Source organism: Mustela putorius, unplaced genomic scaffold (assembly GCF_011764305.1).
Source record: "Mustela putorius furo isolate JIRA1106 unplaced genomic scaffold, ASM1176430v1.1 tig00000151_pilon_pilon_pilon, whole genome shotgun sequence".
In the NCBI taxonomy this organism is placed as follows: Eukaryota; Metazoa; Chordata; class Mammalia; order Carnivora; family Mustelidae; genus Mustela; species Mustela putorius.
The window spans coordinates 1,200,173-1,225,065 of NW_025421296.1; the positions used below are offsets into that span (position 1 = coordinate 1,200,173).

The window sequence follows — 24,893 nt, forward strand, 5'->3', positions numbered from 1 at the left end:
ATTAGGTCCCTAGCCTTCGGTACTGCCTCTTGTTCTTTTTTTTGTTGAATTTTTCCATCTTGTCATTTTGTCCAGATAAGAGTATATGAAGGAGCAAGTAAAATACTAAAAGGGTGGCAACAACCCCAGGAAAATAAGCTTTAACCAAATCAGAAGAGATCCCAAATCGTGAGGGGGGAGAAAGGGAATAAAAAGAGGTTCAGAAAGAATTTTTAAAAAGAGAGAAAGAAAGAAACAAAAAAAGAAAATGACGAAAGAAAAAATATAAAAAAGAAAAAATACATATATATTAGGTAAACTAGTTAAAAAACAAAAGGGTAAAGTTTAAAAAAATTTAGCAGGAGAAAAGAAAAAAAAATTGAAAAAGAAAAAAAAATTAAATTAACTGCAAGACTAAAGAATCATAGGGAGAAAGCCATGAGATCCGTGCTTTGCTTTCTCCTCCTCCAGAATTCTTCTGCTCTCCTTGGTATTGAAACTGTACTCCTTGGTAGGCGAACTTGGTCCTGGCTGGATTTCTTGTTGATCTTCTGAAGGAGAGGCCTGTTGTAGTGATTCTTAAGTGTCTTTGTCCCAGGCAAAATTGCACCGCCCCTACCAGGGGCCGGGCGGGTTGAGTAATCTGCTCAGGTTTGCTTTCGGGAGCTTTTGTTCCCTGAGTGCTTTCCGTAGAGTTTCCGAGGAGGGGAATGAAAATGGCAGCCTCCCGGTCTCCAGCCTGGAAGAGCCCAGAGTCTGGGGCCCCACTCCTCAGTGCGCCCTCAGAGAATAGCGCCCAATTACTCCATCTCCCTGCCCTCCAGCCGCGCTCCGAGCTCCCGGAGCCTACGACCGGTTCAAGGTAACCTCGAGATGAGAGCTCACTCCTTGGTTTTGTCTCTGTTGCCGGCTTCCCCGTTCTAATATCTGTAAGCTCTGCGACACTCAGACACCCCCGATCCTTATGTGACCCTGCAGCACCTGTGGCTACGCTGACCCCGCATGGGCTTCACCTCCATTTAGCCTCTGGAGTGATGTCCCTCAGTGGAACAGACTTTTAAAAGTCCTGATTTTGTGCTCCGTTGCTCCGCTGCTTGCCGGGAGCCGGCCCCTCACCCCGCAGTCTATCTTCCCATTGCTTTGGATTCACTTCTCCGCCAGTCCTACCTTTCAGAAAGTGGTTGATTTTCTCTTTTTCGAATTGCTGTTCTTCTCTTTGATCTCCTGTTGGATTTGTTGGTGTTTGTAATCTTTAGATAAGCTATCTAACTGATTTCCTGCTACCTGAAGTAGACTCAGGCTGCTACTTCTCCGCCATCTTGACTCCTCTTCCACTTACCCCAACTCTTAGTTCAGGAATTTTCCCCCCATTTTTGAGGTATAATTAATGCAGTATAAAATTAAACATTTTGAAGTGAATGGTTCAGTGGCATTTAGTATATTTACATTGTTGTGCAACCACCACCTCTGTCTAGTTCCAAAACATTTTCATCACCCAAAATAAAATCCTTGTACCTAGTAAACTTAACATTCCCTCCCTCTCACCAGCCTCTGGCTACCAGCAGTCTGCTTTCTTTTTCTATGGATTTACCTACTCTGAATATTCTTCTATAAATGGAATCACACCTTATATGAACTTTTTGTATGGCTTTTTAAGACTATACCTAATTAATATTAATTGATGGTATTTATTATTTCATAGTAAAAAAGGCATGTAAAATGCTTTTTATCTTAAATGCTAATAGTGTTTGTTATTTCAGATGTAGCCAGTGAAAAACAAAGAAGGCTTCTGTATAACTTAGAAATGGAACAGATGGCCAAGACAGCAAAAGCACTCATGGAAGCTGTGAGCCATGTTCAGGCACCTTTTACAAGTGCAACACATTTGGAGCATGTGAGACCCATGTTTAAGGTAAGAGGTACTAATAACTTTTGGTTGCAGTCTACATTTATATGTAACTTGGTTCAGTGTGTTTTTAATTAAGGAAATAACAGTAATTATAGCCCATTAGTGTAAACCCGGAAGCAAAAGCAATGTTATTTAGGATATAGGAGATAGAAATTTTTTCTTAAAGAGAATGAGAAAAGGTATACACTATTAGTAATTAATAAGTGTATACCTTAAGAAATAAGAATGAGAAGAATGAGAATTTTTCAGAGAATGATCATTCTTATTTGGCCTGGTTTTCTCCAAATGAGCTCTATTTAAACCTTTGGAGTAACCTTAAATTTCAGAGTGATCTTGAACTTCTGACCAGGAACTCACATGAGGGTTCCGAGCATACCTGCAGTGCAAAGAGTAGAGTGAGGAAGAAAAGCAAGTGTTATTTGTGTTTATAGGTTGATCTAGTAAGAATGATACTTACTGGTTCTTTAAAATTTGATTGCCTAGTCCTTCTTCATTTTCCAGTTCATTTTATCCTTTCTCTAAAATGCGAGGGTAAGCAAGCAGTGAATCAATAAGGATTACAATTAAAGTCTAGTCGAGGTTGAAAAGGGAAAAAAGGGGTAAAGTACATTCCAATTTGTGGGACAGTGTGGTAGGATGGTTTGTGGAGGCTAAAGATTATGATTTGAGTTCTCATTCAGATATTAAGTATACATATGTATGGGCAGTAAAAGATGACTATAAGATTTCTGTGCTTTCTTTTAGCTCTAAAATTTTATAGTTCTACCTCTATTTCAACTTCTTTGTGATAATGTTATTTCCAAAAGTTGGTGAAGAATTGTGGAATCGGGGAGAGGAACCTAGGGGAGGCATTGTTAGAAGGAATAGTGGAGTATGACTAGCCTTATCTTTTGGAATAATACAGAAAATAATACAAGAAACAATTTCTCCTTATTATGAAACATTTTTATAAAGCACCTTTTTGTTTTGTTTTGAATAATCTCATATTCTTGTTTTTTATTCTCAAATGTTTTTGGTTGGTGGAGGTGGAGAATGAAAAAAAAAGCAGAGGAAACCAGCCATAATTTTATCACTCAAAAAGCTTCTGTTGATAGTTTATATACTACTTTTTTATATAAATACTGCTTTTTAAATATTTTTAAAAATCATTTTATTCATTTATTTGGCAGAGAGAGAGACAGCAAGAGAGGAACACAAACAGGAGAATGGGAGAGGGAGAAGCAGGCTTCCTGCTGAGCAGGGAGCCCGATGCGGGGCTCGATCCCAGAACCCTGGGATCATGACCTGAGCTGAAGGCAGATGCTTAACAGGCACCCCTTAAATCTTAATTATACTATGTGTAGAATTTTGTATCTTGCTATTTCTCACATAATAAGTATTTCCCTGTATCATTAAAAATTTTTCATAAATAGCTTTTATTATTTATTCTCTAGATTAGTTCTAGTTTATTTAAACATCTTCTAAACTAGCATTAAGAATCTTCCCTCTTACTGTCATTTCTACTGCCATTAACCTCTCCAGACATCCTCATTTCTCTTATTATTGTAGTGTCCTAACTGATATCCTTATGTCTGTTTTTGTGCTCCTCTTATCCATTTACAGAGGCCAGAATGATCATTTTAAAATACAAAATGAAATGTTGCCTTCTTCCTTAAGGCCCTTCACTAACTTTGCATACTAGGATGAAACTAACACACCCACATCTGCAACCCTGTGTGGTCTGGTTCCACCTGCCTTTCCAGCCTCATTGCTAGATTTCTTTTGTCTAGTGTGACGAGGCTGCAGTCACACTAGCATTCCTTCAGTTTCTAGAACATACTAAAGTATTTTCTCTTTGAGCATTCTTACAAGCTGTCTTTTGTCTAGAATGCCCATTCTTTCTTTGCCCAAGTGGTTTCAGCTTTAAAATGTTACCTTTTCAGACAGGTCTATCCTACCCCCACCATCCAGAATTGGTCCCTTTTCATAGTGTGCTATGCTTATCCTTCATTGTATTTACAACTGTTGTGTTTATGTATTTACTGATTTTAGAATTTAGTATCTATCTTTTTACTAGATTTTAAGTTCCATGTGGCAAGGGACTGTGTCTGTTTACTTTTCCCAATATCTTGCACCATTCTTAGCTTATAGTAAGTGTTCAGTAAACAAGTGTTGGCTAAGTAGCAGAATAAATTGAGAGATTTCTAAGATGTGATACAATATTGGGGATTTAAATATTATTAAGAATCTTTTTAAATATTGCCAAATTGTATTTTCCAAAGGCATATTCAGTATGAATGGATAATTTCACTGACCCCTGGATATTAGGTATAGTTTGATAGGAGGAATCATTGTCTTTAATTCCTAGTGGAGTTAAACATATTTTTCACTGGCTTAAGAAGCATTTATACTTCTCTTGTATAAATATTGCACAGGTTTCTGAATAGATGTGCTGTTTCTTTCTTACAATAGCACATGTAATTTATTACTTCCATGTGGTACTTCATATTTTAAAAGTACTGTACTTCATATGCTTCTCAAAACACCTTTCTGTAGTGGCAGTCCAGGTATTAAAGAGGAAGAAAATGAGGTTCAGAGAGATTAAGTGGCAGAGCTACAACTAGAAAGAAGGTACTGTGGCTTATGTTCCTTTGCTTAGGAATTATATACTTCTGAACTTTCTTGATGTTACAAACAAAGCTTTGGGTAATCCTTTGGGTATGTTTTTCTTAATAATCTTGAAAACTTTACCTTTTTAAAAATTCCAGTTGTCGGGACGCCTGGGTGGCTCAGTTGGTTGGACAACTGCCTTCGGCTCAGGTCATGATCCCGGAGTCCCGGGATCAAGTCCCGCATCGGACTCCCAGCTCTATGGGGAGTCTGCTTCTCTCTCTGACCTTCTCCTCGTTCATGCTCTCTCTCGCTGTCTCTCTCTCAAGTAAATAAATAAAATCTTTAAAAAAAAAAAAAATTCCAGTTGTCATTTTTACAGTACACTGGTATAAATCTCTTTATGTTTACATAGATGTATAGTTTTGTTTCATTAGAACTTATTAAAAGCAACAAATGCTCATATTAGACAGTAGAAAGTTACACAAGCATACACCAATGTATACACATATGTTTTGATATCAGAATTTTCACTGGTCGAGAGTAGCCCTTTTTGTTTGGTTTACATTAGGTACTCAGTATTACGTACTGGTAAAAGTTAGTATTTGTTGGTTTTCACAGTTTGTAACAAAGAAGTATTTTAGTGAACTAGACTTTTTCAGTGTTGTCCAACAAGGAACCAAGCATATCACTGATATTCCAAGGTAAAATATTTGACTATAAAAGAAGTAATTCTAAATGATGTCCAGGGAGCAGGCTTAAAGAAAAAAGAATAATGTAATTATTGCAAGTAGAAAAATGACTAAAAGAATTTTCTTAGAAATAAAATCTGTGAAATACTACAAGGGACAAATCTTGCAGGGAGAGATGAATTCTGAAAGTAGGGTTAAGACTAATATCATTTGTGAATAGTGACAGTTTCCACTTCTTATTGAAGAGAATAATTTATAGATTATTCTTCTTAAAATATGCCTGAGGTCCTCTACTGAATTTGTAGTCTTACTGTCTTCCTGTCTGTCACTTATTTAAGCCCAGGCAACATTATGTACTTTTTACCCCCAAAAAACTCATTTTTTCCCCAGAACTTTTTCAAATCATTTATTATCTGAAGCTTTGAGAAATATCAATGTATTACTATCATAAAATTTAATTATCACTTGATATTCATGATATCATGATATAGTTTCAATTTTTAATTTTTCTAGTTGGCTTGGACACCTTTTCTGGCTGCGTTTAGTGTGGGTCTGCAAGATTGTGATGATACTGAAGTAGCCTCTCTTTGCCTGGAAGGTATAAGATGTGCAATCAGAATTGCATGCATTTTCAGCATTCAGGTAACAAAGAATTTTGCTTTGTAGCCAGTCTGGAAAACATAAATTACATATGTCATGGCTATAATTAAAATTATTTTTTGATGTTTGACTTACCAAAAACTAATTTCAAGTTTATGATGGAATATAAGTGAATCTAATGTTTAATTTTCCAAGAAACTGACAGAAGAGGTGGTTCTCTATTGATGCATCTGGAATCATCATAGCAACTTTGGTTAGCATTTTTTTTTCTCTGCAGAATATTACCTGTAGCCAGAGTTTCTAAGACTTTGAATTTCTATATGTTTATTTGAATATCTTATTTAAATATGTTGCATGTTCATACTTCCTGTATCATATTTTTTCATACTTACGTGCTTTTATATATTACTTTATAACTTCACTTAAACCTAAGAAAAGTTACCTTGAAAAGAACCAAGTATCTTAATTTTCATGAAGCCAAGCCCTTCTAGTAATTTTTATACTTTGTCTGATAATAAATTTTAGCCAAAGCTTGCTTGCTTTAAAAAAAAAAACCAAAACCCATTTCACATTTATTTATGAATGTTATGGCTTAAAAAGCACAGCCTCGCTGTAGAGAAAAAACGAGCACATTTATAAATTATGTTTCTGCCAGTCTGCACAGTACTTGAAACATAAGCTCTCCTGGAATGTTTTTTACTACATGAATTCATTTGTTGTCACTAAAATCTCATCTTAATTTGACATCTCCATTGTGTTTAGATTTTAGAAATTCATCCTTTTTTATTTTATCATCTTAAAACACTATAGTTTGAAGTATGTAATTTGTGAGTTAAAAACGTACTAAACAAATAAACAGTTTGTTAGTAGGGAATTAGGGATCACTCTGTTGTGTTTGTAATAATATAAGTATACTTTTGTCTTTTTTATAGCTGGAAAGAGATGCATATGTCCAGGCACTAGCAAGATTTACTTTACTTACTGTGAGTTCTGGTATTACTGAAATGAAACAGAAGAACATTGACACAATAAAAACCCTTATCACTGTGGCTCATACGGATGGAAATTATTTAGGAAATTCATGGCATGAGGTATAAGCACTTCATTTTCAACTTTGCAGTTTGGTTTATAAAATGATTTAATGCTTAATATTCTACTCACTGACATGCTTAAAGTGTTTAGGAAAAAATTTAGTGTATTCAGGATATGTTTATTTAGCTCTTTATAATGATTTATAATGTAGCCTATATTTAAATCCTGGCTCTGTATGTTTAAGTATTTCTGTAATCATTTTTAACTTGGAATTATTATTTTTTCTAAATAATGAAGATTCTGAAGTGCATCAGTCAGTTGGAGCTTGCACAGCTTATAGGAACTGGAGTGAAACCTCGATACATTTCTGGAACAGTACGGGGCAGAGAAGGATCTCTTACTGGAACAAAAGATCAGGCTCCTGATGAATTTGTGGGTCTGGGGCTAGGTGAGAATTTTTAAAATTATTTTTATGAAGTATCAGAGATTATTAACTTGTTCAATATATATAACTTTATTGATGAATTGTGAATTAATAATGGATAACTTTATTAATGAATTATGAATTAATAATGAATTAATGAAATATAATTAGAGGAAGATGATAAAATGCCCTTTGGCTAACCTTATGGGAAAAGGAAGAAGACCATGAAGACCATTTTTGCCTGGTCTAGTTTGCAACATTAAGTGGCCCTTAGTCTAAATCTCATAGTTGGGAATAAGAGAAAGGCACATTTTAAAATGACCTATTTTCAACACTAAGCAGGTAACTTAAATGAGTGAAGGCTTGTATAAGATGATAAATAGTTGGGGCAACTAGAGAAGGCATTCACATTCACTATGCAGTCCTAACAAAACTCTGGTGTAGAAACTATCCCATGGTTCCTTATCTGCTCAGTGTGGCCAGGAACTTCCAGATTTAACCCAGTAGAACAAAGGAAAATACTGGTGAGAATGGCTACAGAAGATCTAAAGACAGTACATTGTTTTTTAAGATTGTATTTATTTGACAGAGACACAGCGAGAGAGGGAACACAAGCAGGGGGAGTGAGAGAGGGAGAAGCAGACCTCCCGCCTGGCAGGGAGCCCAATGTAGGGCTGGATCCCAGAATCCCGGGACCATCATGACCTGAGCTGAAGGCATACGTCCAATGACTGAGCCATCCAGGAGCCCCAAAGACACTAGATTTTGAGTCATAAATGGAAACAGTACCACCAGGGAAGAAACAACATTTAAGACTGTCTTTGGCTTTGGGGCGCCTGGGTGGCTCAGAGGAAAAAGCCTCTGCCTTCTGCTCAGGTCATGATCCCAGGGTCCTGGGATCGAGCCCCACATCGGGCTCTCTGCTCAGCGGGGAGCCTGCTTCCTCCTCTCTCTCTGCCTGCCTCTCTGCCTACTTGTGATCTCTGTCTGTCAAATAAATAAATAAAATCTTAAAAAAAAAAAAAAAAGACAGTCTTTGGCTTTGAATACCATACTTTGGGGTTTGAATTCTTTCGTATATCTTCCTTATTGTGTGCAAGTTACTTTAACTCTCTGAGCTTTGGTTTCCACTTCTGCAAACTAATAGTAATATCTACTTATAGAGGTCTTAGGATTAAATAAGAATATGTATAAAGGGACTTCACACAGTGGCTGGTATATTAATGGTTTGTGGATTGTTCTCTAGCCATTTTCCCCACCCCACTTACATCCAAGAAATTTAGAGACATGACTTAAAGAGCAGGAAAGAGATGAGATCTAGGAATATTTACCTTTTAAGGTTTCTACTCTAGCACTATATTTCTGGATATTTTCTATCTTTTTATCTTTTAGTGATTTCTCTGTTGTTGCTCACAGTAAAAATTTTTAAGGAAATCAAAAAAACCTTCCAAGTTTGAAAAAATGATCCATAGGGAAAGAAGCAGCACAGGACCATGTGTGGCTTCAAGCTGGACTGGGAACAGTTATTTCTTAGTGATAGTTCAGCCGTGGCAGCCAGCAGGGCCATTCTGTTACCCCAGTTGGATCTTAGATGTGGTGGTTTTAGGATGTGAAGGTGTAGACCTAATAACTTACCAGCAGGATTTAGAACCAGTGAGCACATTTACGGTGACTTGTATCACCTGGAAGTCTGAGATAGAGATGAAAAATACTTACCAACAAGTGAAATGAATGTGCATTGATTGATTCAGTAATTTTTGAACCCCCTCCCCCCTTTTTTCATTTTTCTTTTTGGACACAGCCTTAGGAGTACAAGAAGACTAAAATAATGACAGGTGCAAATTGCCAGGGCTTAACTTTGGCAAGTAATAGAAGTAGGTTACACTAAAAATAAAATACTGGTGGTGTATTTTATCTTCTAAAGGTTTTAGTCAAATAAGGAAATGATACTTGCTGATAATGTTTCCTCATATACTTGAAAGTAAAATTAATTTGATCATTATTTTGGGGCTATTTAAGTTGTAAGAATATGAGATGACTTGCCTTCTCACTTCAGGAAAATGGAATTTACATAAAAATAAACACTTTTTGGATCTGGAAGTGAAATTAAAAGTTCAGGCTTCCAAGCCACTCAAGCAACCAGCCATATTCTTCCACTTCTCTTTCAGGCTTTATCTAGATTTCATCTTATGCCATCTACTTCTCTTTTTGGCATTCTCCATTCTCCACTCATTCCTGATTGATTAGGTCTCTCATTTTTGAGTCTATATCCTAGAGGGATTCAGTCTGTTGACTTGTCCCCTGTTGGGCAGAGTCTTCCCTTCAGGCCATCTCATTGGTTATCAGCTAGCCCAGTGTGGCAGATGTCCATCCCTGTCCATCTGTGCCCTGTCATTTACTCAGGCAACAGATGTTTTCTTCAGCGGGATGCTATAGTCAGAATTTAGGCTAGAGGAGGATGTAGTCCAGACATTCTGTATATATATGGTCTTTAAAAAATAAATTAATATCTTCCTTTATTGATAGCATCCACCTTCTAGTCTTCCACATAACTACAGTAATGGGGCTGAGTATATGTTTATCTGACTTTCTGACTTATATGTTTATCTGAGTTTCTGACTGATAGCAAGTCTGTATTTCCACTTTTTGGAAACATGAAACTTTTAATTATTAAGGATACACAGCATTTTTTTTTTAAGATTTTATTTATTTATTTGACAGAGAGAAATCACAAGTAGACGGAGAGGCAGGCAGAGAGAGAGAGAGGGAAGCAGGCTCCCTGCTGAGCAGAGAGCCCGATGCGGGACTCGATCCCAGGACCCTGAGATCATGACCTGAGCCGAAGGCAGCGGCTTAACCCACTGAGCCACCCAGGCGCCCCACATGTTTTTTTTTTGTTTTGTTTTGTTTTTTTTTTAAGGATTTTATTTGTTTATTTGAGAGGGAAAGAGAAAGAGAGCACAAGTGAGAGGCAGAAGGAGAAGCAGACTCCCCGCTGAGCCGGGAGCCTGACAGAGGGCTTGATCCCAGGACCCTGAGATCATAATCTGAGCCAGCAGATGCTTAACCAACTAAACCACCCAGACCCCCACATAGCATATGATTGTTAGAATTATATCCATACTATGCTTTTAAGGTGTATGTCAGAGTTTAAAAATTCAGTGCTTTGGACATACAAATGTTTTTTTTTTATGATTTTATTTATTCATTCGATAGAGATCATAAGTAGGCAGAGAGGCATGCAGAGAGAGAGAGGAAGGGAAGCAGGCTCCCTGCCAAGCAGAGAACCCAATGCAGGGTGCCATCCCAGGACCCAGGGATCATGACCAGAGCAGAAGGCAGAGGCTTTAACCCACCGAGCCACCCAGGCGCCCCGGGACATACAAATCTTTTTTTTTTTTTTTTTTTAAGATTTTATTTATTTATTTGATAGAGAGAAATCACAAGTAGATGGAGAGGCAGACAGAGAGAGAGAGGGGAAGCAGGCTCCCTGCTGAGCAGAGAGCCCGATGCGGGACTCGACCCCAGGACCCTGAGATCATGACCTGAGCCGAAGGCAGCGGCTTAACCCACTGAGCCACCCAGGTGCCCCCGGGACATACAAATCTTAAGTGAATATTCACTCCTACCTCTTTGTTCTTTATCTAAGTATTTGTGCTTTTGAGTAATTTGTTTGGTAAAGATGGAACTATTAATCTATCATGGTGTGCTGTTATACAGATCTTTGGAAGATTCCATGTGTTTTTGAAATAGGTTCTTTGGATTGGTAAACAAAATTTTTTTGATTCCTCTAAATATATTTCATAATGATTACAGATTACTATGGTAAATATAAAAATAAAAGCTCTTAAATATAAAAATAAAAGCTTTCTAGGAAGGACATTCAGATGGTACACGAAAGAAGTTAGTGGTTATGAGCATTACCTTTTTCTTACAGATTTTTCTTCATTAAATTCCTGTAATGTGCTAATGTGCTCCAAGTGTTGCTTGACACTATTCTCCTAACCACTCCAGTTCTCTTGTCACTTATTTCAGGTTTTCATCCCTTGTTCACTTGTATTATAGAAATAGACGCTTTGTCTTTCTAGCTCTAGTATCTTCTATTTTGCTGTGTTTTACGGATAGTACCAAAATTCTTTTAGAAAATAGGTTGCACTGGGGCGCTTGGGTGGCTCAGCTGTTAAGCGTCTTCCTTCGGTTCAGGTCATGATCCCGGGGGTCCTGGGATCGAGCCCCGTATCAGGCTTCCTGCTAAGTGGTGAAGCTTGCTTCTTCCTCTCCCACTCCCCCGGCTTGTGTTTCCTCTCTCACTGTGTCTCTCTCTCCTTCTCTGTCAAATAAATAAATAAATCTTTTAAAAAAAAAACAAACAGGTTGCATTATGTCAGTCTTCTAAAAAGTCTATTGTTGCTTGTTTTCAGTCTTTTTTTTTTTTTTTGAGGTTTATTTATTTGAGAGAGAGTACGCACACATGGGCATGAGCAGGGGTGAGAGGCAGAGAAGGAGGAGAGGGAGAGAAGCAGACTACCTCCCAAGTAGAGAGCCTGACATAAGGTCAATCCCAGGACCCAGACTTGAGCTGAAATGAAGAGTCAGTCGCTTAACCAGCTGCGCCACCCAGGTGCCCCATATTATTCCCTGTTTTCAAAAACAATACACTAAGCATAACAGTCAAAGTTCTTCACGTTTTAAGGTTAGCCTTTCTTTCTAGCTTCATTTCCTACTACTGTTCTGTTCCATCTCTCTTGTCCCCAGATAGATCCTCCATTATGGCTTTAACCAAGTGTGTTAAAACATGATGTTTAGGGACACCTGGGTGGCTCAGTTGGTTAAGTGGCTGCCTTCAGCTCAGGTCATGATCCCAGCGTCCTGGGATCGAGTCCCACATCGGGCTCCTTGCTCAGCAGGGAGCCTGCTTCTCCCTCTGTCTCTGCCTGCCGCTCTGTCTGCCTGTGCTCACTCTCGCTCCTCTCTCTCTGACAAATAAATAAATAAAATCTTAAAAAAAAAACAAAAACAAACGATGTTTACTATCATCCTTCCATTAGTTTGTATACACTGCTCCTTTTCTACATGATTATCCTTCTGGGTCCAACTTGAATTAATATATCATTATATATGAAGGTTTTCCATGAGCTAATACCCCTATTCTCCTTCCCCTACCAAAATTAGTTCCGTTGTATTAAAAGTCATTAGTTTATCTTGTCGATGAAGGAATTACTGCATTTTACTAAAGGTGATTATAAGTCTCTCTCAGTCTGTGTCTCCTGGTAAATTAAAAACTCTCTGAGGTCAAGGATCACATCTTTTTTACATTGTTCAGTTCCTGGTGGAGAATTGGAATTCAGCTGCTTTAAATAATATCATCATCTATTATGGTTGCAGTCATAAAGGCATTTAGTGAGTATCTGGTCAGTTGAGTGAACAGCTATTTCTTAGTATCTCCTTTGGACTTAATATGGAGTGATGCCGAGAAATAACAACAACAACAAAAAAATGTTGTGTTTGACCTGGTTTCTTGCCTAAGGGAACTTTTAATTGTGCTGAGAAGGCAGCATTAACACACCATAGTAATTTATGTGAAACTGTATGGAAGAAATCCTGATCTGACTATTACTTATTTAAGTAAATGCTTCGTTCAGAGGAAAAATGCGAACTCAGTTTGGGTTTTAGATAGTTGAGGGATGGCCTGAATAGATTTTGTAATGGCTAGAATGTTGAAGGGTACTGCCTTAAATGCTAGGCTTTAAAAGTTTATGCTTTATCCTGAAAGTCATAGTGAGCAGAATGAATATGATGAGATAGAAGGACTAATCTGACAGGAGACTAGAAAGAGAGATTGGAGAGGGGAAAAATTAGCAGCAAGGAAAGCAGTCAGGGAACTATCCATAATCTGGCCCTGGAATTACAGGGCTCTAAACTGAGTAGGGATGAAAATGAAGGAATGGTTCCAGAAACAGTTCAAAAGAAAGATTTAGTGATTGGTTGAGGAAGGGAAAGATATCAAAGATGATTTTGAGGGGCACCTGGGTGGCTCAGTAGGTTAAAGCCTCTGCCTTTGGCTCAGGTCATGGTCTCAGGGTCCTGGGATCAAGCCCCACATCGGGGTCTCCGCTCAGTGGGGAGCCTGCTTCCCCCTTTCTCTCTGCCTACCTCTCTGCCTATTTGTGATCTCTCTCTCTCTGTCAAATAAATAAAATAAATAAAATCTTAAAAAAAAAAAAGATGATTTTGAGGTCAAGAGTTTGAAAACTGGGAAAATTGTTTTGCTGTCCAACATATGGAACTGATTTTGGAGGGAAAGAGAAATGATTCTTTTTTTTTTTTTTTTTAAAGATTTTATTTATTTATTTGACAGAGAGAGATCATAAGTAGGCAGAGAGAGAGGAGGAAGCAGGCTCCCTGCTGAGCAGAGAGCCCGATGCGGGACTCGATCCCAGGACCCTGAGATCATGACCTGAGCCGAATGCAGTGGCTTAACCCACTGAGCCACCCAGGCGCCCCGAGAAATGATTCTTTTAAATAAGAAGATATTGGAAAATACAGTTAAAATTTCCAAAAAGCATGTAGAGGACTAGAGATTGAAAAGAGAGATCTAATTATATGGAATTGGGAATCCTAAGAAGATAACATTAGAACTACAGTTAGTACTATTTCTTAAATGTTAAGGGAAATTATGCGTACTGTCATTAATTTTGTGGTCTGAATTCTCAGTGCCCCTAATTAATCTCTGGAAGTACAATTGGTCTTTATAACAATCCATGTCCATATGCCATTTAGTATAGCTGATTAAGCGCATTTGGCCTTGATAGGTCACTGATGCCAAAAAAATTGTTTACCCAAAGCTTTGTTTCTTTCATAGGAAAATAACTGGTTTCAGGGGCGCCTGGGTGGCTCAGTGGGTTAAGCCGCTGCCTTTGGCTCGGGTCATGATCTCAGGGTGCTGGGATCGAGTCCCGCATCGGGCTCTCTGCTCAGCAGGGAGCCTGCTACCTCCTCTCTCTCTCTGTCTGCCTCTCTGCCTACTTGTGATCTCTCTCTGTCAAATGAATAAATAAAATCTTTAAAAAAAAAAAAAAAGAAAAGAAAATAACTGGTTTCAGAAATATGTTTTAGAACTATAAGTATATTCTTCCACTGAATTATTTTCGAACTGAAATGACTCTCTTTTATGTGTGGTAGTCGGAGGAAATGTGGACTGGAAGCAGATAGCAAGTATTCAGGAATCCATCGGAGAAACCAGCTCTCAAAGTGTTGTTGTTGCTGTAGATAGGTAAAGTATTTATTTTTTTCCTTTTTCAAATGAATACTATTTTAATTCTATAACATTTCAGTACATTTTGCTCTGTAATGGTTAAAAAAAGAAAAATTATTGCCAAAATAACTTTCCTTAAGTAGTAGACGATATAGTGTGTTAGACGGTGATCTGATGGTGAAGTACCTATAATTTTGCTCTTTAGATCGTGGAATATCTGAAGGAGATAAACAGTATGAAAATTTACATTAATATAAATTAGAAATTAATGGGCATTAGGGAAATGGTTATCTTGATGAAAAAGAAACACATGTTTTATTTTCTTTATAGAAGACTAATTGGTATCATTATTCCTTAATGAAAATGGTTTGTAATCTTTCAGGTTCTGTTTGATGTAAGACTGCATTATGGGTAAATGAAGGATTTGCTGGCAATTCTCATTGCAGACTTCTTTGGAAAGGATTTCAGAGTGTGTCTTATTACCAAGTATTTCTCATTTCTAGTTTATTTTCTAAAAGTGACCCCATACTAAGCGTTTTACTAAGCTTTACTAAGCTTTTTCTAGATGAATGCCCAAATATTTGAAACTTAACATTTTACAACACTGACATTCAGATTTTTTAATTACTTCTGTTGAAACTTGTAGATGTATAGTATGTATTTTTTCTTGGTGCTTGGAGCCTTGTGCTAATCCAGAATTTTACTTCAGATAAAACTTCTTGCTCTTCAGTACAGACTGAACTAGAGTATTCAGTGGCTACTGACCCTGGAAATATACCCTGCCACGTTTTCTTTGAAAAGAACTTGTAATCTTCACTTGCAGACTCTTTTTTTTTTTTTTTTTTTTTTTTTTAAATAAGGGAAGGAGGTCATTTGCCTTTTCCTGGTGAAGGCTAAAGAAAGATTGCATATTCTCTAATACTCCCTGTATGACTTGAAGGTTTACCGTGTGCTTGGCACTTTTCAAAGTACTTTCCGGGTATTACTTATCACTTAATACTTCGAGCAACTTCATGAGATGAGTATTATTATTGTCCTTAATTTGTAAGTGAGGAAATTGAGACGGGGTGCCAAAATAACCTGCTCATCCCCACAACTAATCTTACCTTGATTATTGTTGAAATAACTGTTTCATCCACAAAGAATTTTGAGGAGTGGTGCCAGACATATATTCAGGCAGCATGTCTTCTTGAGCATATGCTCTTATCCTCTCCACCTCTCTGCCTGCATGTACAACTGGAGAGCAGTGTAATAATGTATGCCCTTCTGCTTTTAGGGTAGCTTGTTTCCAGATGATTTTACTATCATTATGAGAATCTCTTCAGGCAAGAGTTAACATTTTACCTACTGTTTATATCCATAGTATATTTTATATGACCAAAGCCAGTTCTAATTTATTCATCCATCCACTGTTTGTTGCGAGGAGACATACCACTTGTTTGAGTAAATGATACGCCTCTCCATTTTAAGAATTTAAGGTATTTTAGAGGAGTCTTAACATAAATTCTGTTAGTACTTTGTTGTCTCAAACTTGTCATCACCAGATAATTTCTGCAAACATAAATCCATTGATTTTACACAAAACCTCAACATTTAAATTTTACTCGTAATGTAAGCATTTAAAGTTACATCTTTAATTTACTATTAGATTATATTCTTGTGTGGTGCTTTTAACTTTCTCATTAAATTTCTTCTGAATTTCTTTCTCACTATCTGAGTATATTTTCATATGTAATATTCTGACTCTAAATTCATAAGCTAAGTCAGATAACTTAGGAGGTATTCAAGTCAGTGTTGTGAACGTTGTCAGGTATCCTGGAAAGTTTTGTACTTGTAACAAGTCGTTTTCTTGTCCTTGGGTCTGGTGTTCTGAATAATGACAAGTATAGGAAGTAAATGTTTAAAATCAAAGTAAATTTTTTTGCTTAATTATTTTAGTGCCTGTTTATTAAGAGAAAAAATATATGATTTTATTAAAAGCTATTCTAACTGTACAGGAATCAATTTTGTCCAGGAATGAGTTACCACTAAAAGTTAAAAACCAGTACCATAGTTTATGATTTTATTAATTTTAACCACACCAGATCTATCTTTATTCTGACCCATCCCACACTTGGAACTTTCTGTCTCCCTTCAGAAAATACATGTAGCTCATCCCCAACTACATTTGCTCATAATATCTTCTGATTAGGTCTTAGAAATAAGTGTTAACTCTGATACTTGCACTGTAAAATTTTTTTACATTTACAGTAATTTAGTTTACCTCTGTATTACATACAGTTTAGAGTTTATGTGGTTCAGAATCTGCAGGTTTTGACAACTTTCTTTCTTCTTCTTTTTCTTGGTTTTTTTTTTTTTTTTTTGGTATTGCTGCATTGCTTTTCATTTTGTGGCTGAAGCAGTAATCTCTAATTTTGTTTTCCTGCCCATAGTTTTTAGGACATGTTATTTATTTGTTTGTTTGTTATTTTATTTATTTATCTATCTATTTATTTATTTATTTATAGCATTCCAAGATTCATTGTTTATGCACCACACCCAGTGTTCCCTGTAATACGTGCCCTCCTTCATACCCACCGTCAGGCTCATCCAACCCCCCACCCCCTGGACAGTCTTTTGATATTAACACACAAGATTCTGGTGCATCGTCCTTGGCTTTTCATACAGGGAATGTAAAATCCATTTCATAGACTGATTTTGTGAAACATAGCTACGTTCTCTTGCCTTAGTTTATGAAGGTGAACTTGAAATACCTTCACAGACTGCCAAGCTCCTACCATATGGCTTATCTGTAGCGGGGCATTACTAAAGATAAAGTGACCCTTCAGAGGCTACCAAAGTGAGTAGGAATTTGAATGTCCTTTTTCAGGATGCATGCTCCCTCTAACTTTTGTCACGCTGACTCTATAAACTTGTCTGATTGCTATTGGTATTTCTTTGTCTTTGTTCTCCATCATTTTAGGGCCTACAGAGAATTTGTTGCTTCTTTCCACTGTAATTGCATATAATCTCCATCTCTGCTTCTGTTCTTGACTCCTTTACTCTTTGTAGTTTGCTTCCTTCTCTGTCTAAAGAATTTTTTTTCTTTTCTTCCTTTTCTTGTTGTTTCTCCTATTTACTGTTTAGTTTTGTTATTGTGGTTATTTTTTTTATAGCCATCACCTATGAGAATACCTGTAGTTTGAGAAATCGCCTAGTGACATTTATAATGTGTATGCCAGCCATTTTCATTTTTGTTCATGTGAGAAGTTGTAGGCTTTGTATATTTCTAATCTCTGGACCCAGTCTAACCACTGGATTAAATGGGGCCTTTATTATTCTACTTTTCCCCCAGATGATGTTCTCAGCCAGATCTTTGAATTATTTTGTTCTACTGACAAGAGCAATAGAGGAAATCTTAAACTATTCCTTTAGCAGGAGATCAGGGTATGAGTCATCACGTTGTCAGTTTTTGTCAAATACGTTACTCATTGCCAGGACACATGGACAGACATTCAAGGGCACTGAGGTTAAAAAATCATGATATACTTACAACATGGGTATAGTGGACATAGTAGGGAAAAAACCAGGATATATTTTAAGTGTTTATGTTTTGCTCAGGTAAGTGTGAAGCAGTATATCAAAGTAGTTAAGAGGGTGGACCCTGGAGTATGCCCTTCCTGGTTTGAATCTTGGCTGTATCATTTACTAATTCTGTAACTTTGAGGAGGTGATTAAATATATTTGTTCCTCAGTTTCTATTTTTATGAAATTAGAAGTATACTAGTCCCTACTTCACAGGCTGTTTGTGATTATTAAGTGAGTGGATATATCATAAAACACCTAGAATAGTACCCACTTTTTGATTATTGGTAGCTATTACTGTTACTATGATTATTTTTTCTTTCTTTCTTTTTTTTTTTTTTTTTGGTTTCAGATTTATTTATTTTAGAGAGAGAGGTGAGCGGGTCGGTGGGGAGGGGGGCAGAGGGAGAGAGCATCCCAAGTAGACTCCGTAGTAAGCATGGAGCCCAACAGGGGGCTCAGTCTCATGACCCTGAGATCACAACTTGAGCTGAAACAGGAGTTAGGCACTTAACCAACAGAGCCCCCCAGATGCCCCAGATTACTTTTATTTCTAAGCTTAATATTTGACCTGCTTCTGCCTTTAACATTTCCTTTTTGCCATGCAAATCCTATGGTACACAGTATAAATTGAGGAATATCAGTTCACTCTGGAAGGTGCATCAAACCCTTGGTTACAAACCTGGAGCATCAGTAAAAATGCAGACTTTAGAAGAAGACTAATAGGTCTATGCCAAAATCTTACATGAAACTTTGAAACAAAGAAAAAATTCAGTGAAGAAAGCTGGGCAAACCTGGACAACACAGCTTAACTCTATAAACATTTGATTTTTCCAGGACAAGTTATTTAGCCACTTCTTAGTTAAACTATTAGAGACTATTTGCAAGCTTCTGTTAGGTTGCTTATAATTTAACATAATGAGTTTTCTAATCAAATGTATGTTACTTGTAAAAACAAAGAACTTTTCATCTTAAGAACATGTTTAATGCTAGTAGATAATCAGGAAAAATTAAAAAATACCTTCTGTTTTGTACTCTGCCAGTTAGTCACTTAGTTTTACAAACTGATATTTAACTTTAGAGTCTCGTATTGATCTAGTGTTTGTGTAAGCTTACTAATAAAATTAAAACAATTTATTCTTTATTATATTTCTGAATGCAAAGGAGGGAGGGAGGAACATCCAAACTATACTTGTTATGAAATGATATATTAAAATTTAGTTGACTACCTGATTTTTTGTTCTTCTAAACCAGATTTAAAGTAGCAAGTACCTCATGCTACTTTTTGAATTGATATAACAGATGTAAGAGTTTATAAATTTTTGAATTATGTTTCTTTTCTTTAGAATATTTACAGGGTCTACAAGGCTAGATGGAAACGCTATTGGTAAGTATATACATTTATTTCACTTATAAATTGGTTTTTGGCTAAAAGACTTGAAAGTTAAGCTAACAAAATATAAATTTATTTATATTATAGTGGATTTTGTCCGTTGGCTCTGTGCTGTGTCTATGGATGAATTACTTTCCACTACACATCCAAGAATGTTTAGTCTACAAAAAATAGTAGAAATATCATATTACAACATGGGAAGAATAAGATTGCAGTGGTCTCGAATTTGGGAAGTTATTGGTGATCATTTTAATAAGGTATTTGAATAATTGTAGGATTTGCTTACATTTGTAATGTTTTTTGTTTAAAATTCCTTAAAATCTAATTGAGATTTTTTTTCCTTTTCTACCTTTTTTAAATTACATTTTTGTAATTAAAAGTAGGGCAACCTTTGAATCCTGTTTTGTTTTTTTAAATGATTGCTCTAGGCTTTAAGTATTTAGTTAAAATGTGTTTTTCTTGGGGTGCCTGGGTGGCTCAGTGGGTTAAAGCCTCTACCTTCAGCTCAGGTCATGATCCCAGGGGGTCCTGGGATCAAGCCCCTCATCGGGCTCTCTGCTCAGCAGGGAGCCTGCTTCCTCCTCTCTCTCTCTGCCTGCCTCTCTATCTACTTGTGATCTCTGTCTGTCAAATAAATAAATAAATAAATCTTAAAAAAATAAAAATACAGTATGTTTTTCTTGTTGAAAAATATTGTTAGTATACCTTAGTGCCTTTGTGGAGAATTTTAGGATTTACCAATTTGTGTTCTTAGTGATAATATTTTTTTCTAAAACAAAAGTGAAGAAATAGACTTTCACTGCTGACATTAGCACCCTATATTTCTGTTGCCATTACAGGTCGGCTGTAATCCTAATGAAGATGTAGCTATCTTTGCAGTAGATTCCTTGAGGCAATTGTCAATGAAGTTTTTAGAAAAAGGGGAGCTTGCTAATTTCAGATTCCAGAAGGATTTCTTAAGACCCTTTGAACATATAATGAAAAGGAACAGGTATTATATTTGTTGAATTGCTTAATATCAGAAAAATACCTTATTATTTTCCACAGCAGGGGGGAAAACAGAAGAAAGGAAAAAAAAAAACTGATGGGTTTTATATATATGCATATCCAAGCAATTATATTAATATTTTAGGTCTCCAACAATTCGAGATATGGTTGTACGGTGTATAGCACAAATGGTTAATTCTCAAGCTGCTAACATTCGGTCTGGATGGAAGAACATTTTCTCTGTGTTTCATCTAGCTGCATCTGATCAAGATGAAAGCATAGTGGAACTTGCATTCCAAACAACAGGGCACATTGTCAGTGAGTATTCTTCTGCCTGCATTCAAGTTAAAAAAAAAAAAAGCAAAGCTTTAATGTTTTCAGAAAATAATAGAAATATAAGATCACAGACCTATTCTGGGTTTTCAGTTTAACAAGGTTTGCCTGTAGAGAGTTCGTAATGATAGTAATATTGTTATTACATTATTATAGTTAACATTTATTGAATGTTTACCAATGCAAGAACAGTAAGCTCATCGAATGTGTTTCCTTTGGTCTTTACAACAACTCTGTGAGCTAAGTATCTTAACTATCCCTTTTTAAATAGATCAGGAAACTCAGACCCAGTGAAGTCAAGTGACCTGCATGGGGTGCATGATTGAGTTACTGGGATTCAAAGCAAGGGAGAGGTTTTTGACCACTCCGTTATACAGCCTCCTTTGACTATAAGGAGAATTAAATACCGAGGTTGTAAGTTAAGCCTGTCTGAAAGATGATAATGATGACCCTCATCATTTTTAATAGATTAAGAGACTGCAATACAGATAGGTTGAACGTAATTTTGTATATTGATCTCAGCAGCTACTGATTCAGTACCTGCTGTACTGTCACTGTATTGTGTATTGGGTTTATGGTATAAAGAAAACACTGTGTACCTCTCCCCACTACTCAAGACAGTCAAGTAAGCAGTAATGACAGATATGAAGTGATGTCTGTTAGACATCAAAACCCTTCATCTTTAAGTATGCTTTAACTTCTGGGGTTGGTTTTTTTTGTTGCAGTTAATAATAATTGAAAAAATTATTTTGATATATTTTCCATCCTTTCAGCTCTTGTGTTTGAAAAACACTTTCCAGCGACCATTGATTCTTTCCAGGATGCAGTGAAGTGTTTGTCTGAATTTGCGTGCAATGCAGCTTTCCCAGACACAAGTATGGAGGCAATTCGACTTATTCGCCATTGTGCAAAATATGTGTCTGATAGACCTCAGGTATAGCGTCATTTAGTAAACAAAATTTTGCTGAGTATTTATTTCCAGTCTGAGATCAAAGTTTATTTGGGAATTGAGGGAATATGAAGCATTTAGTTTTCAGTAAACCCCAAATTATCTGAACTTGTTTCAGACCTAAGTGATTAGTAGTGATAGCTATCATTTATTAAAGGTGTCAGGTGTTTGTTTTTCCAAGTGTAATGATAGCTGTCATTTACTAAAGATATCAGGTGTTTTTCTGAGTACTTTACATGTATTAACTTGTTTAATGTTCTTAACTTTATGATATAGGTAGTGTTACAGCCCCATACAGATAAGGAATCTGAGGCACAAAGAAGTTAAAAAATGTGTCCATGGTTGCAGGGCTAGTAAAGGAGACCTAGGGTTTGAACTGAATCCCATGTCTTTAGCCGTTAGCCCATACTATTTCCTGCATGTGGTGCTGTACAGTACTGAAGTTGGCTGTCTGTGGATGAGCGTGGACTCAAGCACTGAAGTAAAAAGTTGAATTGGCAACCTGGCCGCCAGCCTTAACTTGCATATCTGAATCTATCTCTAACTATCATCAAGAGAATTTGGTAGTAAGATTTTTTACTACATACTAATGTGTACCTCTGGGGGAGCTTAGTACTTTTTACATGCATCGACTCATTTGACCTTCATACTTCCCAAGGTAGCTGATAAGGCACATGCAGCCTTATCAGGGAAAGGATAAAAATGGATAAAAATCCAGGGAAAGGATAAAAATGGAAGCCTGGTTTAACCTGCCGAATATAATAATACAGAAAAGCTGATGAAAGATTTGAAGCTGAAACCAACTTCAGGACTTTAGTGCAGTGCTCTTCATAGACAGTTACAATCTCTATCTTGCTATAAATTGTTTATCAAATTGGCTCACTTTTGATTTGTAGAGCATTTAAAAAATTGGGGGGGAGAAATAATACACAGGTGTTGTGTTTTACCTGAAGTATATCTACCTTTCTTCTTGAAGGCTTTCAAGGAGTACACAAGTGATGATATGAACGTGGCACCGGAAGACAGGGTTTGGGTGAGAGGATGGTTCCCAATTCTCTTTGAGTTATCCTGTATCATCAATAGATGCAAATTAGATGTAAGAACCAGGTAACAATCAGTGTTTGTAACTACAATTTTGAAAGGCTCATTTTGACTTCATTTAACTTTTCTTATGTGAACATAAGTTCAGTAGTTGAAGGCCATAAGTCCATAAGTCATGTGTTTTATCAAATATAGTCATTATTTGATAGGCAGATTTTAAAATATGTTAAGTGGAGCAACAGTAAAAATGGAAATACTACTTTTTCTTCAGATTTTAGTCGAGCATACTACTTTGAGTTTTGGCTTCTCTGTTAATTTAATAGTTTACACATTCTGTCTTTTCATACATTTGTTTCTAATTAAAAACTGAAGTTAGTAGCAAAATTATTTCCTGATGAATGCTAAAAGAATTTCTCTTTGCACATCCTTGGTGAACTTTAGATAAAGAACCATTTCTCTTTGAAGACTGGTCTTCAGAGTAACAGAGTTTTGAATAATGTAGGTCTATTAAAAAAGAAGCACACTCTTTCACAAGTATATTCTCAGTAAAAGATCTATATGAGTACATAGTTTATTTGTAAAGAAACTTCTGTGGATATAATGTAACTGGATGAGGATTCAGTTCACATTTAGTTACAGCTCATGTTAATCCCATAGAAAATTTTTATCCTACATTTTTTACTGCCAAATTGACATGACTGATTTGTATATCCTGTTACCTGTCGACAAATGCTTGAGGCAACATGAGTTTAATTATATGTTTAAATAAAATCTGTCTTTTATATAGCCCATCTTCTTTTTAGGGAGAATCATTAATCATTTGGGCAATTAACTTTATTGGATTTTTTTTTAATTGGAAAGGTAGTAAATAGAGACTTGTAAGATATCAGTGATAGAACTATAATGAAGGAATGAATCTCTCCTTCCTCCTCTTATACCACAACCACCCTCATTCCCATCCAAGGTGGAATGTGATACATATCCTAAGAAACTTCATTTTTATTTGTTATCATGGAAATTTTTATAAAATTAGGTAAGCAGTCCAAAATAGGATTCAAACCTTGGGAATTTGTAATAAAATTTCATAATCACAAGAACAGTATACAGCATTTTAGACATTGAAAATTGTTTGGCAGTGGACCTGTTAGGAACTTGATAAAATTCAAGATAGCCCCTGATTCATGTAAACTAAATTACTGAGATTTATAGCTTTGAATTGACCAGCCATATCATTGGAGCAGCTAATATATCATGACAGACACATCAGATAAACTTGGCATACATACATACATACACGCACATATCCGCCCTTGTTTCTTTGTAGGAATTTATTTGATAAAGAGATGAAGGGTCTTCCTGCTTCCTTAGTTTTTGAGCCTGTTCTTGTCTGGGACCACCCACTTTCCTTCTTGCCATATCCCATCTTGAGATTATGAAGGAGTTCTGGTTGTTAAGGAGAAGAGAAAATATGTATTCTAGTTAATAAAGGAGAGGAAAAACATGAGTAAACTTTGTTCAGTAATGGCATTTTCTTATTTCATTCCAGGATCTTTAAGGACTGATTTTAGATTACATTTCATGATTTGTGTAACAGGTTAATTACACAGTACCTTCACATGTGTTCTCATCTGATTACCTTAAAATCTTATAGATTTAGGATTGGTTAATTAACCTAGGGTCTCACATACTCTTTTTCCCTGTACCAGCAATTTAAGTATTGTTTCAAAAAGGTTTCTTGAACTGTGAAAATCATGGAAACCTCTGTAGCTCTGTGTTTGCTTTGTGGGCCTGGAAAAAAACAGGATTCCCACATCCCCTTATGCCTAGCTGTGGGATTTAGCATCCGGTTACTTAGAGTGGGAGGAGGTGGATTTCAAGCTCAGGAGATGGAGGAAGAGGGAGCCTTGTTCATTGTAGGGGGAAACATGAATTCCAGCAGGCTTCTCCAAAAGAAGAGTATGTTACTTCCACAGGAATTTCTTTACTATGGCTCCTTTACTTTTCATTATACACATTAGGTACTTATGGATCAAATAAACTGCTGTGAACTTGCTAAAGGACCAAAGTACCATTTGCACACGTATTTAACAAATAGTTAGAGCCTATTATGTGCCAGACCCAGAGGTAGCATAGCAGCAAATGAGCT

General features: G+C 36.4%; 1 protein-coding gene across 3 annotated transcripts in view; it reads left to right on the forward strand.

Annotated features, from left to right (window-relative positions):
- The window catches only part of ARFGEF1 (ADP ribosylation factor guanine nucleotide exchange factor 1), a 155,963-nt gene that overhangs the window by 108,317 nt on the left and 22,753 nt on the right, over window positions 1-24,893 (forward strand). For all 3 annotated transcript variants that reach the window (XM_045075690.1, XM_045075689.1, XM_045075691.1), the window contains 11 exons: window positions 1,740-1,891; window positions 5,683-5,811; window positions 6,702-6,860; window positions 7,099-7,249; window positions 14,408-14,498; window positions 19,391-19,431; window positions 19,525-19,694; window positions 20,277-20,428; window positions 20,570-20,742; window positions 21,531-21,691; window positions 22,683-22,813. In XM_045075690.1, the coding sequence (XP_044931625.1) occupies window positions 1,740-1,891; window positions 5,683-5,811; window positions 6,702-6,860; window positions 7,099-7,249; window positions 14,408-14,498; window positions 19,391-19,431; window positions 19,525-19,694; window positions 20,277-20,428; window positions 20,570-20,742; window positions 21,531-21,691; window positions 22,683-22,813 (1,510 nt within the window). The remainder of the gene's footprint in view (window positions 1-1,739; window positions 1,892-5,682; window positions 5,812-6,701; window positions 6,861-7,098; window positions 7,250-14,407; window positions 14,499-19,390; window positions 19,432-19,524; window positions 19,695-20,276; window positions 20,429-20,569; window positions 20,743-21,530; window positions 21,692-22,682; window positions 22,814-24,893) is intronic.